Consider the following 20,182-nt stretch of genomic DNA (forward strand, 5'->3'; position numbering starts at 1 on the left):
CGTTCTAAATAGGGGGGCATCTGGACCTTGAGCATTCTCAGTCTGAGGGACTTGGGGACTCAGGTATGACAGCTGTACCTGGAACTCCCTTACAGTATTTTATCTGTACTTTTCTCTCAGAAGCTTGCAAAAGCTGTCCTCCGTCATGCAGGAAGACAACCTCCAGCCTGCCCCCCTGGAAGATAGGGTCCTCGTTCATCCCCAAGTGCTCCCAGGATGCCAGTCTGATGGCACAGCTGACGAAATACAAACTATGTTCTCGAAAGGGCCTAGAGGTCTTATTTCTCAAAGAGAGTGGGCTCCTTACATGCCCCACTCTTATTGGGCCTGCGGGCCATCACCTGGCTCCAGTTCTGCAGAATGCTGGTTCCTTCCATTGCACCTGCTGGGGGGATCCAACTTCCTACAACTGCAGGGGAAGATGTCCAAGCTCTCTCCGCTCTGCCCCCATCTCTGGTCCCATCAGTCACTCATTCCTTTGTCTTCAAACCCTCACCTTCAGGGAAGCTTCACTTTTGTGGTCCCTACCACCTCTCTGTTTTACCCTGCAGTTTCTCTGGACGTGGTGTGGGGTTTCCGGGGGCTAGGCTGGGCTCTCTGTCTTTCTGAGGGCCCCCTGATTGCTGCTTTTCTCACTACCAAGATGAGCATCAGGTGGCTCTCTCCTTCCCAATACCAGAGTTCTTCCCAGCACTGGCAGCAGACATGATCTGTGGAACGCTTGGTGGCCCACACAGGCGGTATGTGACAATGGGGTCTCCTGACAGCCAATCTTGAAGATCCTAGCAACACACTCCTCATAGCCCAGTCAGGACCCTGTCCACCCCAAGATGGAACTGCGGAATCAGAGGGCTGGCTTTGCTGGCCCAGCTGGGAGCTTGGCTGGGCAGCTCCAAGTAGGAAGACATCTCTTCTCAGTCACCTCCACACTGACAGACACAGGAGTGTCTTCGAGAGGGGCAGAGCGTTTCCTGGCTCCTGGGGAGCTTAGCTGGGGTGCGGGGATAGAAGGCTAGGGTCCTGGAAAACCTGATAGCCACAAAAGCTACTTGAGCTTTCAGGGTCTCACCTTGCCGATTTGAAGAATGAAATGCATGGGCCACAGAGGGCGAGTTTTAGGAAGTTTTATTACCATTATCGATAGTTTCTTAAGCTGTATAGTGGGAGTGCGGCCCTAGAAATGAGATGCTGAGCTGGGCGGTGGTGGCACACGTCTTTAATCCCAGTACTCAGGAGGCAGAGCCAGGTGGATCTCCGTGAGTTTGAAGCCAGCCTGGTCTACAGAGCGAGATCTAGGACAGGCACCAAAACTACATGGAAAAACCCTGTCTTGGGGGAAAAGGAGGGAAGGGTAGGGTAGGAGAGGAGAGGAGAGGAGAGGAGAGGAGAGGAAAGAAATGAGATGCCGAGAACTGCTAGGTCAGGGCTTGTTAAAGGATTCGTGGTAAAGCCTGGGGTAAAGCATGGGAGGAGGAGGATTAGATGACCCTCCCATGAGGTGAGCAGGTACTTCGGCACTTCCTCAGGTACAGCGTCCAGGCAGGAACAGAAGGAACCTCTTCTGGCTTCCCTGGCCCCCAGGGCATTCCTGGAGCTGTGGCTCTGGAGTCCCTGTCCTGTCTGACCAGGGTGTTTCCTGTTCTCACTGCTCTCAGCAGCTCTCCCTGGATCTGACGTCATCCCAACGTCCAGACGTTCCTCCCTGCCCATATCCTTCACTCTCATCCCTTGCCCCGTCACTTTGTTCTTGATCTTATTTCTCAAAGAAAGCAGGGGGTCCTTGCATTGACCCCACTCTCATCGGGCCTACAGGCCCCAGTAAAAACAACTACATACATCTCAGGGATGGACCCACTTTCTCCTGTCCACTCATTCACAGCAGGCGTGACCCCCCCAGGCAACTCCAACTCAACATGCCTGCATCCCGTCTTCTCAATACGGCCCTTGCTATCTTCCACCTGCAGCGATGGGCCTCCCCACCCCCACCCCTCAGTCCTAGGAAGCACAGGTCCACAGACTCTAAGGATGAACTGCTAGCCTCAGCCACCGATCACCCACCATTCTTAGCTGAGCAGTATGGCCGAGGCACTGCAGAGAGCCGCTGGGGTACAGCACAGGGTAGGAGGCTGATCCCTGCCTTGAGGGTTTCCATCCTTGGAGGAAAACAGACAACTTAAAAGCATGGTGTCACAGTGCACTGAGGAATGGTAAGGCTGAGAAAGCCCAGGAGCTGCTGTTTCACGGGGTGCGTGCGCGTGCATGTGCGTGTGGGGGAGGTGCATGTGCAGGGACTCTGCACCTCTGGAGGATAGCAAGACTGCGCTGGGCTGAGGTCAGCGGCAGCTGTGTCCTCAGTGTTGAAAGGGAAGAGAAAGGACGCTTGTCTCTTATCCTTTAAACTGCAAATAAATACTCGCTGTCAGGAGGGGCAGTGCTCAGGGGGCTGGGAATAGGCTAAGTCTTCTGCTAAACTTTTTTTTTTATTCTCTTAAAATGTGAACTGCATGGGGCTGGAGAGACGGCTCAGCAGTTAAGAGCACTTGCTACTCTTCCAGAGGACCCTAAGGTTGGCTCCCAGCACCCCGATGTGAGGCAGTTTACAACCATTTAACTCCAGCTCCAAGAGATCCAACGCCTCCTGATCTCTGAGGGCACCTCCCCTTCCCATATAAAAATGCTCAACTACATGAATATATTTCCTATTTGGAAAGGAAAAAATGAAAAGAAAAAAAAAAAGAACTCTGGAAAGGATTAATCATTCACATCAAGCGCTTTCCTCAGCAGCCACTCCTGACAGAAGGTGCAGGTAAGAGGCACTCCAGAGCTTCCGAGAAGGTAAACACTTTGACCTTGAGGTTTGAGCCCAGGTGGGGCCCAGCGTGGCGGCTCCCACAGGAAGCTGGCTCACTCTGGGTGGTGAGCACACTGAGAGTGGTGAACACTCATGATGCTGCAGAGAGCCTACACCCTTCTGGGTGGGTCTCCACACTCCACCCTGGTTGGTGTCAAGGTGGGCACGACCCTCCTCTGGGGTTTTACTTTCATGTACCTATCCCTGAGTCCTCTTTGAAAAGACATGGACAAACAGTCATGCTAAGCAGAGCCTTCTACAGGCCAGGCCACAGATTGAGCCAGGGAGCTGGTTTGAACCATTTCTCCTATGGTTTCTCCTATTTCTCCAAAGCTGGTTTGAACCTTCTTCCTTTTCTGAAGCGGAGGTCACAGAGAAAATTGCTAGGTTGCCTCTCTAGTGATGAGGGAAGGCTGGCTCTGTATGTGGCAGAGCATGAACACTCAGGGCCTGAGAAACTCAAGATATCCTCAGTGTAACATGTACGGGGCCATGGTCAGGCTTGGGGGAAGGTGATCTGTCCAGCACCCTGGGCAGCAGGCATGACCCTGGTGAATCAGGGGGTGGAAAATGTCCTTTCCTTCTTCCACACAGCAGGCAGAGTCTGGCCTCCACAGCTCCAGGTTGCCAGTCAGATTCTCGTGTTCCAACCATGTGAGCACTGTCAGGGAAGCTCAGAGACGGTGGAGCACAGAGAACCTCTCTCTCAGCTTAGGACCAAGCTTGACCCTTGACCCTTCCTGGGCACTTACACAGAAGACAGGCTGTGGGAGGGCTCCAGTTTTTAACTAGGGGCAGGGAGAGAAAACCCAGGAAGCCTCAAGGTAAACTCGCCAGGTCCAGGATCCCAAAGCAAACACAAACCCAGCCCCTGTTGCCTCCCTGATGTCTCAGAGCAAAGCGGACATTCCTCTCCAAGAAGACCAAGGACTTCCTCTACCTCCTCCACAGAAAGGTGCACACTTGTGATCTCAGGATTTTGCAGGTGAGGAGGAGGACTGAGAATCTGCATTACAAAGTGAGCCCTGTCTCAAAACACAGAGGGGAGAGGGAGAGAGAGCTAGATCTCAGACTATGGCTTTGTTGGTAGCAGACAAACTAGCTGCAAGTTATTAGCAATTAATTAACTAACTAACCAGTCCCTCAGCTTGACTAGAGGAACTGAGTTTTGCGAGCCCAAGGCAACACTGTGAGGGGATGGTGGAAGCCACTGTCTGGGGCTTGCTGTCGCAGTCCAGGGCCAGGCCACAGTTTTGGAGAACAAAGCAGATTCTAGCAGGCGAACAGCTGAACTCTAAACTACCCAGGAAGCACAGTGCTTCTGGCTCAAAGGTGCCTCAGCCGCCAGCCAGCACACTTCAGACCACTGTGGCCCAACCCGACCCACTCCGGAGGGACAGAGGACCTGCCAGCTCTTAGGCTGGCCACCTTAAAAAAATCAAGCCTCTTTTATTAGTTTTTGAGAATGGCTTAATCCATCTGAGACACGGTCTCCCTGTCTGTCATCTATAAAAGGGAGGGATGGGAAACTGGGAGAAGCTAACTTCAACAGTAAGGAGAGAAAAAGGACTTGGGAGCCAGGCAGACATGTTTTCAAACCCTAGCCCCGCGTGACCTAGATGCAATTTACCTGACCCAAGTCTGCTTTATTTGGCAACAAAATGTGCTTAGAATGTCCGTGGCTGGGCAGGAAACATGGCTCCAGTTCAGAGCACTGCTGCTCTTGCAGACCTGAGTAAGATGCCAGCACCCAAATTCTGGGTGGCTGCTCAACCTCCCTCCAGGGGATTCTATACCTTCCTCTGGCCTCACTGAGCATACCCGTATACACAAATGCACAACACAAATCTTTTTTCTTTCTTGTTTTGAGACAAGGTTTCTCTGTTAACAGCTGTCCTGGAACTTGCTTTGTAAACCATGCTGGCCTCGAACTCACAGAGATCCACCTGCCTCTGCCTTCCAAGTGCTGAGATTAAAGGTGTGCACCACCACTGCCTGTCAAAATAAATCTTAAAAAAATAAAATGTCGTGGCAAGGACTGTTAAAGGAGCCTGCTCATGTCACCCCACAGCAGATTGGAAAACATTGGTTTTCCTCATTCCTACCTCATATCCAGCCACTGTAAGAGGGGCAGGAATGTACTAAGGTGGCAATAAAACAATGTAAAATAAAAATAAAATGCTTCAAGAGAATGGCATCAGGGATTTGGTCTCAGATCTCATCCTCAGCCAAGTGCCCATCACTGCAGCTCCAACAGAGGATAGAAGGGGTGGGACAAGACGCTGTGGGCAGCAATGGGCAGAGTGCAAGAAGCCCCGCTGGGAGATGAGAGATGCTGGGTCCTGACACAGGTTCCCCAGGACCATCAATTCTGGGTCCTGACACAGGGTTCCCCAGGACCATCAGTGCTGGGTCCTGACATTGGGTTCTCCAGGACCATCACTGCTGGGTCCTGACACTGGGTTCCCCAGGACCATCAGTGCTGGGTCCTGACACAGGGTTCTCCAGGACCATCAATGCTGGGTCCTGACACAGGGTTCTCCAGGACCATCAATGCTGGGTCCTGACACAGGGTTCTCCAGGACCATCAATGCTGGGTCCTGACATTGGGTTCCCCAGGACCATCAGTGCTGGGTCCTGACACAGGGTTCTCCAGGACCATCAATGCTGGGTCCTGACACAGGGTTCTCCAGGACCATCAATGCTGGGTCCTGACACAGGGTTCTCCAGGACCATCACTGCTGGGTCCTGACACAGGGTTCCCAGGACCATCAATGCTGGGTCCTGACACAGGGTTCCCCAGGACCATCAATGCTGGGTCCTGACACAGGGTTCCCAGGACCATCAATGCTGGGTCCTGACACAGGGTTCCCAGGACCATCAGCAACATCACAAGGCTGTGGGATATGGACTAGGGGCCTGGCCAGCAGGAGGGGAGGGGCCTGGGCTGGGAGAGTTCCCCATGAAGGTGTATCAGTTCCTCACCACCATGCCTGAGACCCAGCTGACAGCACGGAGAAGAGGCCTGCACCCAGCGGCAGCATCAGCTCCAAATTAGCCACAAGAAGACGACTCAGCACGTGTTAACATTTACATGTTTCCAAAGTATTGGAGAATGTTGCCCAAAGGAGCCAGTGTGCTCACTGCAGATGCAGACTGGAGAACACCCGGCACTAAGGCCAGCGTGCTGCAGGCTCCGCCCACACAGCTCTAGAATCTGAGACTGGTCAGTGGGTTTCTGAGCAAGGGGAAATGGTTCATCATTCAGAACACAGCCACTGAACCTTCTGTTTCCAGGACAGTGTATTTTAAACTCGAGATGAATCATAACTCTGGGAGGATCCAGCTTTCATATTCTACAGACAGCGGTCTCTCATCCAGAAGAGGGCTTTAGGGTGTGTGTGTGTGTGTGTGTGTGTGTGTGTGTGTGTGTGTGTGTGTGTGTGTGTGTGTGTGTGTAGGGGTGCCCTCCCTATGGCAGGGGTGGTGACATACACCCACAGTGTGGTTTCAATTGTGTCCAGCACACTGGGGATATGGAGGAGGGCGGGGGGGGGGGGGATGCTCTGCTGCAATGCCGCCCCAAAGGGTGGGTTCTACAAAGGGATTCTAGGAGGAGAGGCCCCCGCAGAGCCAGCATACCCCTGCCTTCCCCAGCCACAGCTGACATCTGAAAGGCTGGCCTCTTCCTGGTCTCTTGCCCAGTAAGGGATACAGAATCGCGGAAGCCCTAGGTGCTAGGGAGGAAGTCAGATGTGTTCAGTCCCAGTGGTGGGGCCCTGGGAAGCAAGCGGCCTATTCCACAGTCCCCAACCTGAGGGCAGCTGTGTGTGGGAGGCAAAGGAGCAGTGGCTTAGTGCGCTGGTGTCTACCACGGCCACGCAAATCCGAGAGCAGCAGGATGGCCGAGCAGCGTGCCTCCGACTCCCTTCCCACTCTGTGAAAGGCTCAGTGTCCGAGGTGCGACTCGGAAGGCTCGGCAGGGCTCCGGTTCTGGACTTGACTGCTTTGCTCATCCTAAGGACCCCGGTTCAGCCCAGTCCTCCACCTTCACACGAACTGGGACAGGTTGGGAACTTTGATGTTGAGATCGCCGATGTTGATGTTCCTCGGGATCTCAGGAAGGTTGATGTTCTTCACAGCAGACACGGCCCTAGCGGGGGCTGCTGACAGGCCGCCCTGGGAGAAAGGGGGTGAGCGTCAGCTGCTTTCCCAGTGTTATCTGCTGAAACCTTAAACCAGATGACGCAGAACCAGAGAGCTCCAAACAGCGCACACGGACATTTCCACTTCACTCTTCCTCAAGGGCAGTCAGCAAAAGCCCACTCAGAAAGCTGGAGCTTGGCGTGGAGATGCAGTTATAGCTGCAGCATTTAACAGTGCTCGTGGCCCATGGTAGAGGCTCAATTAACGCTTGCTAAGGGACTCTGACATGGTTTATCCTAAGTATTGAGGATACTCAATTTACAAAGCAAAACCAAAGGACACCTTTCCTCAAGAGTCCACCTTACAGAAAAGTGCAACGTTGGAGAGATTCTTTAAAGGGAAAAAGTGTCAGATTCAGGAAAACTGCTTGCCCACTGGTATGAGCTGGAAAAGGATGTGGCAACAGGCGGGAGAGCGCTAACAGCCCTGGGAAGCTGCAGCGGACACAGGGGGCTAACCCACCCCAGGCTCACCCTGGAGGAGAGGGAGAAGTGAGGAAGACTGCAGAAATTCCTCCTTCCCTAGCCCGAAGCTCTCAGGCCACTCCCTCCCCTCCCCTCCCCCTGCTGCCTCTGGTCTCCAGACCCCTCGCCTGACTCACTCGCTGAGCCTGGAAGCACTCATTTCCCAGCCTGCACTCCTCAGCAAGCTCACCAGCCAGAGCTGTGGCTGGAAAAGCTTCTCCAACAGGACGGCAGTCCTCACAGGAAGAACCGGTTTTCTAAGGCAGGTTCCACTACACAACAAAGAAACCCTGAGGACACTCAGACAGAGACCGCACTGTTACACTATCTCTGCAGCTGTGAGGCCTGAGGAGGGCCGGGACCACAGTGGGACAGGCCCGGCTCTACCAGGAGCTCCTCCATCAAGCCTGGTGCCACATGAGGATGGGATGGGTATGGTATTTTCATTGTCATTTTCTGGGACAGGATTTCTCTGTGTAGTCCTGGCTGTACAGACCAGGCTGGCCTTGAACTCAGAGATCCGCCTGCCTCGGCTTCCTCAGTGATGGGACTAAAGGTGTGCGCCACCACCTCCCAGCTGGGTATGGTATTTTCAAATCAGCGTTATTGTAGTTTTGTAGAAGCCTCACTGAAAACACAGAATCTTGAATTTCTCAAGGCTAAAAGATACCAGCGGACACGGCTCTGGAGAACAGATGCACACAGCACCGCAAATGTGGGCTGTAACCACCCTACTGCAGAAGCCGGCTCTCTTTCTGCCATCTGCCTCTCCTTTAAGGCTGACATCTCAAGTTACCCTATCTGTGTAATGTTTACACTGGCCTGCAAGTTAGTGCAGACAAATCAAGAAAGACAGAGTGGGAACCACCTCCTAAGGACCCAGAGAAACACAAGCCACACAGGCCATACAAGCACACACAAGCCTCATGAGCCCACACAGCCCACACAAACCCACACACACAGCACACACAGCCCCCACACACAGCACACACAAGACACACACACAGCACACACAAGACACACACACAGCACACACAAGACACACACACAGCACACACAACCCCCACACACAGCACACACAAGCCACACATGCTACACAAGCACACGCTCCTCCCTCTGCCCAACGCTCTCCACCCAGCCAGGGCATGAATATAGCCACTTCCTTACCTCCGACTTCTCCAGCCTGTTCTGAGCTTCAATTTGAGCCACAATTTCATTCATGTTTGTTTCCAACACCATCCCGCCCATCACCACCTCCTGAAGGATGTAGTGGACCTAGAAGAGAGGCAACAAGATGACTCAGCACAGCACAGCGGTTTCCTTCGGTGGCAGCAGAAGAAGGGCCCGACAGGCCACATTCTGATCCCAGCCGGTGACCATGTCAGGGAGGCAGCAGGCGGCAATTGAGCTTCAGGAGTCGGGCTCACTAGACCGGAAGGCACAGGTGGGCAGATCTCGGACAGGCAAGGCCCTGAGGGCTTCGGCTCCAGGATACCTGTTGCTGCTGCTGCTGTGCCTTTACATGTTTGCTGCTGCCCCCATTTTCTCTGGTGTCTGGCATGTGTGAATGGGGGTGTGTGTGTAGGGTGATCCCCACCGCCTTTAATGTAGTGTGATTATCTCATGGACATATCCCATTCTACTGGGCATTTTCATCTGTGGATTATTATGAAGATGATTTCCTCTTAAGCTGTATGGTTTAACTGAAGTAATGATTTTATACAATAATAGTGCTGGTTTAAATAGATGATTGAAGGTTTTTAACAAATGAGTAAGGGATTATGATGGAGGTTAGTGTAGTGGGAAAATTGATATAGGTAAAGGCAGGATATAGTGCTGCCCCCGCCCCTGATAAAGCAGGGGCTGCAGAGGACAGAAAATAAGGACAAGACAGTATCACACATCTAGGATTTTAAGTGTTTTATTCGAGGGGCTGGAGAGATGGCTCAGCTGTTAAGGGCACTGGCTACTCTTCCAGAGGTCATGAGTTCAATTCCCAGCACCCACATGGTGGTTCACAACCATCTGTAATGAGATCTGATGCCCTCTTCTGGTATAAAGTCAACAGAGCACACACATATATAAAATAAATAAATAAATAAATTTTTAAAAAAACAGAGTTTTACTTGAGGATTTGTATAGACTGTGGCTTAGGTTAATGACTAAGAAAAACAATAGAGTCCCAGGAGTTAGCTCAAGTTCTTTCTGATGATGGAAAAGGTATTCATGGGTTTCAGTGTGCACAGTAGCTAACACAAAGCTTTAAACAATTGACTTTGTGTAACTAGAAAACAAAGAATTGGATGGTTAGTTAAGTAACTGGACAGGATTCTAAAATATAAAAAGTAAAACGAATAACCCATTTTTGTGGCAACTATAAAAGCTACTGCCTATGTAAATGATTATGGCTGAAAGGCTCTTGCTCTATGAGAAGTCTAAAGATGAATGTTTAACTGAGTGTGGGTTCTTGGGAATAATTTGGTTTTTACCTGTAATACGTAAAATGTTTACTCATGTAAGGGAAATGGGAAACATGTTGCTTTTTACTCGTATTCACTGTTGTCACTCACTTAAAAAATAGAATGTAACCATATTGTAATTTTTATATTGCTGAAAGATGCTGCTAGAGTATATAAACTGTAAGGGAAAAAATAAAGACAACCAGAAGGAAAATGTCAGAGTAGAAGAACAGAACAGAAAAGAAAAGAAACAGAGTAGAACAAGCAACAGGAAGAATAATAAAATGAAGAACTAAGTCTTGGCCCTCAGAAAAGTCCTTGTGTGTCTGTCTGTCTGTCCAGTAGTTTGCCTACTCTGCATCTCTTCTTCAGTTTCTCCGACCTGCTGAAGGCTTGCCTGGGTGAGATCCTGACATGTTGGAGAGGGTGTGTGTGTGTGTGTGTGTGTGTGTGTGTGTGTGTGTGTGTGTGTGTGTTTCCCTTTTTTGCTGGCCCCAGAGAGTTGAGTTTTACTCCCTCAGATAGAAAAGTCAAGTGAGTGATTAGTCCTCTGACTCCAGGATCCCCTCAATCTCTGAGCTGATGAAGGCTGGTCCTTACAGCAGCAGATTGACAACTCAGCCACCTCACTAGTGAGCCACAAGGGGTCTCTGCCGTCTGGTCTTGGCCTCGTGGTCTTCTATTAGCAATGGCAGAGGGGTTTGGGATCCTCAAGACAATGAGGTGTGGCTGAGGCTTCCAACTCAGACAGGTGGTGTTTAAATTCCAGCCCTCTGCTGTTAGCTAAGTGGTCCTTGTCAAATGATCTCCTCAAAGCTTCAGGTTCCCTCCAGAAACTACAGGAGTAAGTGACCGAAATAACTAGATGGAAAGAAAACTGAACATAACATGCCTTGGCTGGCGCCTGGTACACGTGGGTTCTATACAAGAAAAGAGGTTTTCTACCACCCATTTGACCGTCGTCACACTGGCCGGCGTTAAGTAGGTCCAGCTATGTGAACCACACAGACCCTTCCCTTAGCGTGAAGCTCACACTGGGCTCAGGTTCCATCCGTCCAGCAGTTCTCTAAGCAAAGCTGAACCTTGGAGCACGGCTGGAATGGGGCAGACACGACTCAACCACTGCACAGGACGACAGGGAAGCTGCCATAGAGGTCCTGGCGGGTAAAGGCAGAGGAGCTCGCTGGGGTCTCGAGGGTGGCATCTCACACTCCTTTGCAGTACTGAGGCTTGAACCTAGGGCCTTGTGCAAGCATTTTTCCCAGTCCCCCTTTCAACTTCAAAATTAATTTTTGACTCATGTATCTCAGATTGACCTTGAACTTCTGATCTTGGTGCCTCTATCACCCAAGCAGTAGGATTACAGGCACATGCCACCATAACTGCTTTACAGCCATGGGAATTCAACCCAGGGCTATGTGCATGCTAGACAAGCACAACTGACCAACGTCCTAGGGCTTCTCTTCTTGAGAAATAGTCTTGTTAAATTGCTCAGGGCAGCCCTATACTCACAATCCTCCTGTCTCATTTCTCAACTGGCTAGGATTATAGGCCTGTGCCACCAGTCTAACCTGGCACTTCAAATTCCAAACCAAATCATTTCAACAATACTTGTAATTACTTTCTTACAATCCAGGATGGTAGGAAGTACTACCTTCTGTTGTCAAGAAAGCATAGAACTACTGGACCAGCCCACAGGAGGCCAGAAAAGGCCCGGAAAAAGCAATTCAGCTATAGGACGGGTGGGTTTATGAGTCCTTGGGCCTGGCTGGGACAGCAGCTTTCTATAAGAGAGAGACTAAAGACAAGGCTGAAAGGGCAGCTTGGGTTTGAAGCAAGGTGTCCGAGCCTTGAGATGGTATGTATGTGTGTGTGTGTTGCGATTGCCTGTGTGTGTGCTGTGATTGCCTGTGTGTGTGTTGCGATTGCCTGTGTGTGCACAGTCAGAGGCTAGAAGAGGGCACCAAGTGTCCTGCTCTATTGTTTATTCTCTGCCTTACTCCCTCAAGACGGGTTCTCTTATTGGACCTGGAGGTAGGCTGGCAGCCAGCAAACTGGAGCGATCCTCTCACCTCCACTCTCTAGTGCGGAGGCTGCTGGTCATGTGACCATGCCTGACCGTGCAGGCGCCGGGACCTGAACTCACGTCCTCTGCTGGCACAGTAAGTGCCGTTACCCACCGAGCCTCTCTCCAGTCCCTGAGATGATGCTTCGGTGAGCTTTCCTGGTTACCACTGCACGTTTCTGGTCTCTGAGCACTAGCTGCAGTAGTTCCCCTCCAGCTAGGATGACCCAAGGTGTCCTCAGACACTGCCTATATCTCCCATGGGACAGTCAGAGTTGAGAGCACTGGCCTCCAGTCTCAAGTCAAGCGTCAACTTACTCTTTGGTACCAAGCAGTGGGGAAAAAGATGTGTCTGCATGCTTCCATGCATTTGACACTGGAAGTTCCTGCGTCCTCCAGAAAGAAGGCGCTAACACACAGAACTGGGATTTCGTCCTCTGTCCTCGGGGAAGGAATACATAATGGAGTAACCCCTTCCGCGTACCCATTTATTAAATCTTATTAACCACTTGTCTGCTCTCGCCCCTCTTTTCTACATTCCATACAATATACATTGCCCATACTATACATTAATGTATATCTACATGAAAGTAAAATTTAATAAGAAAAGTTTCATATTTAGGCAATTTATAAAATGTGAAGCAAGACTGGTTTTCCTATTATTCCTTGGGGGAACTTCATTGCTTATACTTCCCTATCAAATGAATGTGTTAACTGTATGGAAGTTCCTCATAATGCAAAAACAGAACTACCATATGACTCAACAACTCAATTTCTGGGTATACACCCCCAAAAACCTAAAGGCAAGACTCAAAGAAACATTTATACATCTATGCTCATAACAGCAAAAGTCATAATGAGCAAAACATAGATGTGACCCAAGTGTCCACTCTCGGATGAATAGACAAACAAAATTCGGTCTCCATAAAATAAGACTATTATTCTGCCTTAAAAGGGAGGATGCGGCCGGGCGGTGGTGGCGCACGCCTTTAATCCCAGCACTCGGGAGGCAGAGCCAGGCGGATCTCTGTGAGTTCGAGGCCAGCCTGGGCTACCAAGTGAGCTCCAGGAAAGGCGCAAAGCTACACAGAGAAACCCTGTCTCGAAAAACCAAAAAAAAAAAAAAAAAGGGAGGATGCGTGCATATATCCATGCAACATGGATAAACCCTGAGGGCACTGTGCTAAGCAACTAAATCAGACACACACAAAAAAATATACTATAAGATGGGTGTGGTAGTACACGCCTTTAATCTCAGCACTCAGGAGGCAGAGGCAGACAGATCTCAGAGTCCAAGGCCAGGTTGGTCTATAGAGTGAGTTTCAGGACAGCCAGGGCTACAGAGGAACCCTTCCTCAAAAAACCAAACAAAATAAAACAAACAAACAAAAAAAGCAAACAAAACAAACAAAAACAACAAAAAGACATACTATAGGAATTTATTATACGAGGTACCAAAAGTTGTCAAAAATACACAGAAACAGAAAGCAGAATGGTGGCTGAGAGCAGGCAGGTGGGTATTGTGTTGTAGTGTGTACAGAGGTGGATAAGATGTCTGCAGATGGGGTCGTGGTAAGGGTTGCACACTACTGTAACAAACTCAATGGTACTGACCTGCAAAATCAACAGCTGTAAGGCTGGTAAACCTTAAACCCTGAAGAGAGAGACCTGTATCCGAGCGTCTTAGTGCCTCATCCTGTTTTGCTCCCCTTCCTCTTCTTCACTGGTACAAAGCGATACTTCTGTTGACTATCGTGTGCCAAGTGCTATACAGACCTCATTTTAACTTCATGATATCTGTATGAGCTTGGTGATTGTGATGGTTAGTTTTGAATGTCAACTTGCCACAAGTTAGAACCGCCAGGGAGAGAGTCTGAACTGAGTAACTGTCTTTATTGGATTGGTCTACGAGCATGTCTGTGGTGGATTGTAGATTGTTAAATTAATATAGGCTGGCCCAGCCCACTGTGGGCAGCACCTATTGTCAGCATTCAGGCATCTGTACTGGCCTGCCCTTAGGGTCCTGACAGGATGTACCTCAGCTGCTGCAGCCACTGAGAGCACCTCCTGTGTGCATTCGCTACTACGGTTCCTTATAAAAGGCAGGCCTTGCCACCTCCTGCCTCCTTTCTCTTTCCCTTCCTCATCCCCAGGGACCAGTCTCTGCCCTTTCTCTCTCCCCCTCCCCTCAATGAACCTCTACGTGGCCTGTTGTATGGTGTGACTCCTTCCCACCATTTTTAAAATACACCACCTATGGCCTAGGCAGTGGTCCTGAACTATACGGGGACAGGAGGAAGGGAGAGGAGAGCGAGCGGGCACCCTGGGTGGACTGGCCTCTCTCTGCTCCTGACTGTGGATGTGACGCACCAGGTGCCCGAGCTTCTGCCACCGTGACATCACCATGGGACGGACTGAAATCACAGGCCAAATCAACCTTTTCCTGTCTGAGGTGGCTCTCTGCCGGGACATTTTACCACAGTAACAGAAATGAAACTGCGCTAGCTCCGTCATTTCATATTGGAGGAAATGGCAATGGAGTTCTGCAGCGCCAGGAGCCACGGTTCCAGAACCAGGTGCTGAGTGCGGGTCGGGCTGACTGGCAGTCTGTATCTGTCACCACACTCACTCAGGACCCCAGTGCTCATCACCTAAGGCTTGCTGTTGGTGTGACAGCCCCAGTGAGAACTCTACCGTGACTCACCCCGGGGCCCAGAACAATGGACAATGCAGGCGGCATGCTGAATGGGTGAGAGGCCTTCTCACACCTGAGCAGCTTATCCTTGGACTCAGAAGATGGACGGAAGTGTGACTGTGGAGGCTTTCTGGACAAGGTTCAGCAAAAGGCTACTTTATAACGTCACGGGAACCAGAGAATAGAAAAAAAGTTAAGAACGTCTCATTTGAACATCAGAAAGATAGAATTCCCGAAAGCCATTCAAGTGTGTTCTAAATACAGAAAGGAGAAATGGACCAGCAAACCCCCTTCAACAAAGCCAGGATAGAGCACAAATTCTAGACCCCAAACAGTGGCAAAGATATCGAGAGCAGGGGGCACAGGGAAGGCTCCCTTTGCTTCACAGAAGGAAGGGAATGGGGGGCTAGTGACCTCACTTCCTGGAGATAGAGCACCCGCCCCCAGGTACCAAACCAATTCTTTGCTGTGAGGGCAGAAACCTCCTTGGCAGGACCTAGAGTTGGGACCACGTCACAAAATACACAAGCCCACTGTATGGGCCTCCCAGATGAGGTCCCCGCAGCAGCAGAGAAGAACATCTTTGCACTGGGGACGGACGTTCATGGATGCCTACCTTTCTTCGCTGCCTAGAAATGAGGGGAAATGAACTCACCTCGAACTCTCTAACATGGGAACAACAAAGCCCAGCTTGGAATACCTCCCCAACAAAATTCCTAACAATAGCTGGCACCTGAAAAGCAAACCCACTTAAAAACGATTATAAAGAGCCATCTACCCAGGAGCTAAATAAAGACATAAAAAGAAAATTAGGAACCAAGGAAAACAAAATACTAGAAAATTGATGCTGGGGAGCAGACAAAATTACAACAAAGCATCCTGAAAATTTTCAGAAAGGAAAAGCAAGGGCAGCTGAGATAGCTTGGGGGTACACCACTTGCTTGGCATGCACAAGGCCCTAGATTTGATCCCCAGTGTCGCAAATCAGAGGAGCAAGAGACTATGGCAGAGCAGGGAGACCAGAAGATGAGAAAGCGTATCACAGTGGGATTCAGGGACAAAGCAGAAGAGAAATTACAGGACTGATGGTAACAACAGAAGACACAGAACTAGAGATACAACTAAAGCAATAAAGAACAAAAGGGAAGAAAGAAGAGAACAGTGAATGAATAACAGGAAGCCAGGGGGTTGGGATGTAAACTGGGGGAGTGCCCGCCTGGAATGCAGGTGTTCCTGGGTCCTGGCCCAGCACTGCACAGACCAGGTGTGATGGTTCACACTTATAATCCCAGCATTTGGGAGGTAGAAGCAAGATCAGAAGTTCAAGGTCAACCTCAGCTATATAGGGAGTTTGAAGCCAGTCTCCAAACCAAAGCCAATGCTTAATGCTAGCAGAAAAGGGTAATACTCTCACGGACGCAAAGTGCAGCTCACGGATCTTATGCCCAGTTGATGGCTCCTGAGTTTTCCTTGAGGAATCTAGACCACGTGTGACCACCAAAAGGTGACTCAGAAATACTATGGCATAAGGAAGAGCAGCTGAGTGGAGACACAAACATAAAAGGTCAGCATCAGGGTCCATGTCTCAACAGTGGAAACAAGCAATGACCAGGAAGAGAAGTGGGGAAGAGAGACCCAGAGACCACCTGCCCTTCAGCAGCTGACAGTCCACAGACGGCACGTTAACACTCCTGATTTCCTAGTATGATCCTTACTGATTTCCCCCACAAAGTCCAAACCTGCTATCAACTGCTACAAACGAAGCTGAGAGCCACCAGTTGAGGCCAAGAAGACCTCTTTCAGATTAGTAGTTCCATGCCACTAGTTTACAAAACTCACCCAGAAGGCATCACCTATTATTTCCTTATTCTAAAAGAGAACTTGCCAAGTAGGTGCCCATAATCCTGGCACTCAGAGTAGGAGTCAGGAAGATCCTGAGTTCTAGCTCAGCCTAGGTACAGAGTGCGATCTTGCTTCAACGGCCAAAAATCACTCCTGTGCTGTTTTGGGGAGGGTTGTTGGAAAGAACACGGTGTTCATTAGGAGTGGGGGAATAAGGGCGGATAATGAAAGGTGGATATGATCAAAGTATTTTGCAAATATGTATGAAATTATGAAACAAAAAAGGCACTCCTTACATCCCCCAAGGGAAAATTCCAGCACCTAGGATGTGGCAGTTAGCAGACAATCCTGCTCAATTCCTTTCTTTTGCTTTTGTCTTTTGTTTTGTTTTTGAAATAGAGTCTCTTTATGTAGACCTGCTTGTCCTAGAACTCTCTATATAGAGCAGACTAGCCTCGAACTCACAGAGATCTGCCTGCCTCCCAGAGTACTGCCATTAAAAGCATATACCATGGGGCTGGAGAGACGGCTCAGCGGTTAAGAGCACTGGCTGCTCTTCCAGAGGACGTAGGTTCAATTCCCAGCACCCACATGGCAGCTCACACTGGTCTGTAATTCCAGGTCTAGAGAATCTGACTCCCTCACACAGACATACATTCAGCCGAAACAACAATGCACATACATAAAATAAAAATAATTTTTTTTCCAGAGCTGAGGACCGAACCCAGGGCCTTGAGTTTGCTAGGCAAGTGCTCTACCACTAAGCTAAATCCCCAACCCCTAAAAATAAATTATTAAAAAAAAAAAAAAAAAAAAGTGGGTCTTTCCACTTTCAGGGGGAAAAAAAAAGCAAATGCCATTACATCTTTCTATAGCATTCAGTTTTGTTTTGTTTTGTTTTTTCCCCCAAGACAGGGTTTCTCTGTGTAGCCCTGGCTGTCCTGGATCTCAGAGACCAGACTGCCCCTGCCTCCCGAATGCTGGGATTAAAGGCATGTGCTGCTGTTGTTGCTGCCGCCGCCAGGCTTAGTTTAATTTTTACATATTCTTGGCTTCCTGTGAATATCTGATTAAATTCCGTAATTATAATATCGCGAAAACATCATGAGCACCCTTTGCTGAGCATGTGGCTCCGTGAATGTAAGTAACCACAGGATGATGAACGGACAGCAGCCCATGGTAACCCTGCAAGCCAGTCAGAAATTCTGACTAAAAGGCAGCAAACTTATCCGAGTGGATAGAGTGAGATGAGACAGCTGGAGGCTGCCAAACAGGTGTGGAAAGCAGGCAGCCAAGAAACGAAACTGAACGGAGGCTCCCGGGCGCTAATGACAGGGGCAGACGACAAAAGGTTGTTAGGGACAGGAGGTGGCTGATGCCAGTCCAGGTGAGTACCGGAGAACACCGAGAGTTCAAGGACTGCCCCGGGGAAGGAGGGTGAGGGAGAGAGGCTGACCCCGAGTCAGGTTGGTGACTTCGAAATCACGGGAGTACGGGGTCTGCTGTGAGACTGTCTTAGGAACATCAGAGGTCACACCCAGAAAGCCTCCCCAACAGGACCGCCGAACACAAGCTGAACAAGAATCACACCAACGGACTGGCGGACTAGACAGGGAGAGCCAGAGGTCTCCACCCCACACAAAGAACTACAGGCAGCTGAGGAAAGCTGGGTGCAGGAAGATCCCAGCAACTGGTCAACTGTGCCAATGGTCGGCCTGAAAACACGACATTACACAGACTGAGCCGGCTGTATTCACACACGTGTGTGCAAATACATACATGCACACAGTAACAACGGGAGAAGAGCCCATGAGACTGCAGGAGTGGGGAAGAGTGTATCGAAGGGTTTAAAGAGAGGAAAGGGAAGGGAGAAATGTTGTCATTGTGTTAGAATCTCAAAATAAAAACAAAAAAGTGAAAAAGGTGTGACTAGAGACAGCGGGGCGAAGGTCAGGAGGCCGCCACCTCGCAAACCCAGGCTCCCGGTGTGATACTGTAACACGGTGTCAGCCCGGTGACCACCTAGCCTGACGACACTGGCCAGCGATGAGGAACTGCTTACTGGCGGCCAAACGAGAAGAGCTGTGGGGTTTCTAAGTTCTTGCCACTATGGTGGTACTCTGACCTAGAAATAAGCACAAGAAAGGGGAGCGCTTATCTGAAAAAAAGAAGGTGTAGGACAGCCCCAAGGTTCCAAGAGAACCAATCTGACATAAAAAGAGCGTGCAGGTGAGGGGTGTGTCTGGACTCTTTGAAGAGTGTGAGGTGGCAGCTGGGGTTCCCTGAGACCGACTTGCACAAATCTACGGCCACACTCCAATGGGTGAAAGCTGGTGTCTCTACACTACTTACATTTTTTCCTCTTGAAACTCCATCCCCCAATAGCCAAAAGTAGGGGTGATTTCAGCTAAATGCCAATTCTAGATGTTCTGACCTGTTTTATCATGTCTCTGTTCCGTTCCCCATCTAACTCCACTCAGATATCTGTATCCCTTCAGTTTTTCTTTTCTAAAAAGCTGTTGCATCCTTCTCTTGGGGTACCCACCTCTACAGCTGGATCAACTGAATATCCAGTATTTTCTTTTTCTAGTTTTGCTGGTTTTTTTTGTTTGTTTGTTTGTTTTGTTTTTTGAGGAGACAGGGTTTCTCTGTGTAACCCTGACTGTCCTGGAACTCGCTCTGTAGACAAGGCTGGCCTTGAACTCAGAGATCTGCCTGCTTCTGTCTCTCTAGAACTAGGATTAAAGGTGTGTGCTACCACCACCCAGTCCAATGTTTTCTTTTACTATTTTCTGACAATAGAAGTTACCTGTTTGAAGCTGGGTATGGTGGTGTATATTTGTAACCTAGCACATGGGAGACTGAGGCAGGAGGATCACAAGTATGAGGACAGCTTGGATTACAATAAGATAATCTCAAAAAAAATGCAAGTTATACATTTGAAGCATCCTCTAGAGGTGATATAAATGTCCCATGGACAGGAATGTAGTAGCTAGTATCCAGTAAGCAGTAGATGAAACAGGACTATTATCCAGTGTATGCTAAGGGTGCCAACAGTGCATAGGCGTAATGCTGGGCCTTCAAAGTTCTATGGCCATATAAACCTGACCAGCAGCTCTACTACAGATGTGCACAGAGGGAAAACAAGACTGGAAGGCATCAGAGATGTTAAATGACTTGAGGGCTGCACAGGATGCTCAAGGACCTGAGCCTGATCCTCAGCACAAAAGAAGGAGGACTGTCCAACCTGCTGGATCTCCCGAAAGAACAAAGCACTTTCCCAAATGAGAGCTAGGGCTTGTAATGCTGTCCACTGCTGAGATCTGCCAATCCCATGCCTCGCTGCCTTAAACTCATTCTTCATGGTCATCCTGCTAAGCAGTTCTGTAAAAATCAGACACATTCTTCCAGGTTTGGGGTTCTAACTTCCCAGAGTGGGGGCACCTAAGTCAAGGAAGTGAAGGGCCTCTGCTGGCAGAGTCAAGATCTTCTTCTCTGTGACCTGAACGGGTGTCTCCTGAGATACTTAAGTCAATTGTGCTGTTCTTTGCATATTTCTTGTCTACCGTGATCCTTTGAGGTTCCATGTTAAATCTCCCG

The 20,182-nt window shown here is 49.6% G+C and overlaps 1 protein-coding gene across 1 annotated transcript in view; it reads right to left on the reverse strand.

The window, feature by feature from the left end:
• Positions 1-5,929: 5,929 nt before the first annotated feature.
• The window catches only part of Ap3s2 (adaptor related protein complex 3 subunit sigma 2), a 47,355-nt gene continuing 33,102 nt past the window's right edge, over positions 5,930-20,182 (reverse strand). The window contains exons 5-6 of the mRNA XM_076545648.1: positions 8,689-8,796; positions 5,930-7,030 (exon numbers count right to left, since the gene is read on the reverse strand). Of these exons, the coding sequence (XP_076401763.1) occupies positions 6,902-7,030; positions 8,689-8,796 (237 nt within the window). The 3' untranslated portion in view covers positions 5,930-6,901. The remainder of the gene's footprint in view (positions 7,031-8,688; positions 8,797-20,182) is intronic.

This window comes from Peromyscus maniculatus, chromosome 1 (assembly GCF_049852395.1).
Source record: "Peromyscus maniculatus bairdii isolate BWxNUB_F1_BW_parent chromosome 1, HU_Pman_BW_mat_3.1, whole genome shotgun sequence".
Taxonomy (NCBI): Eukaryota; Metazoa; Chordata; class Mammalia; order Rodentia; family Cricetidae; genus Peromyscus; species Peromyscus maniculatus.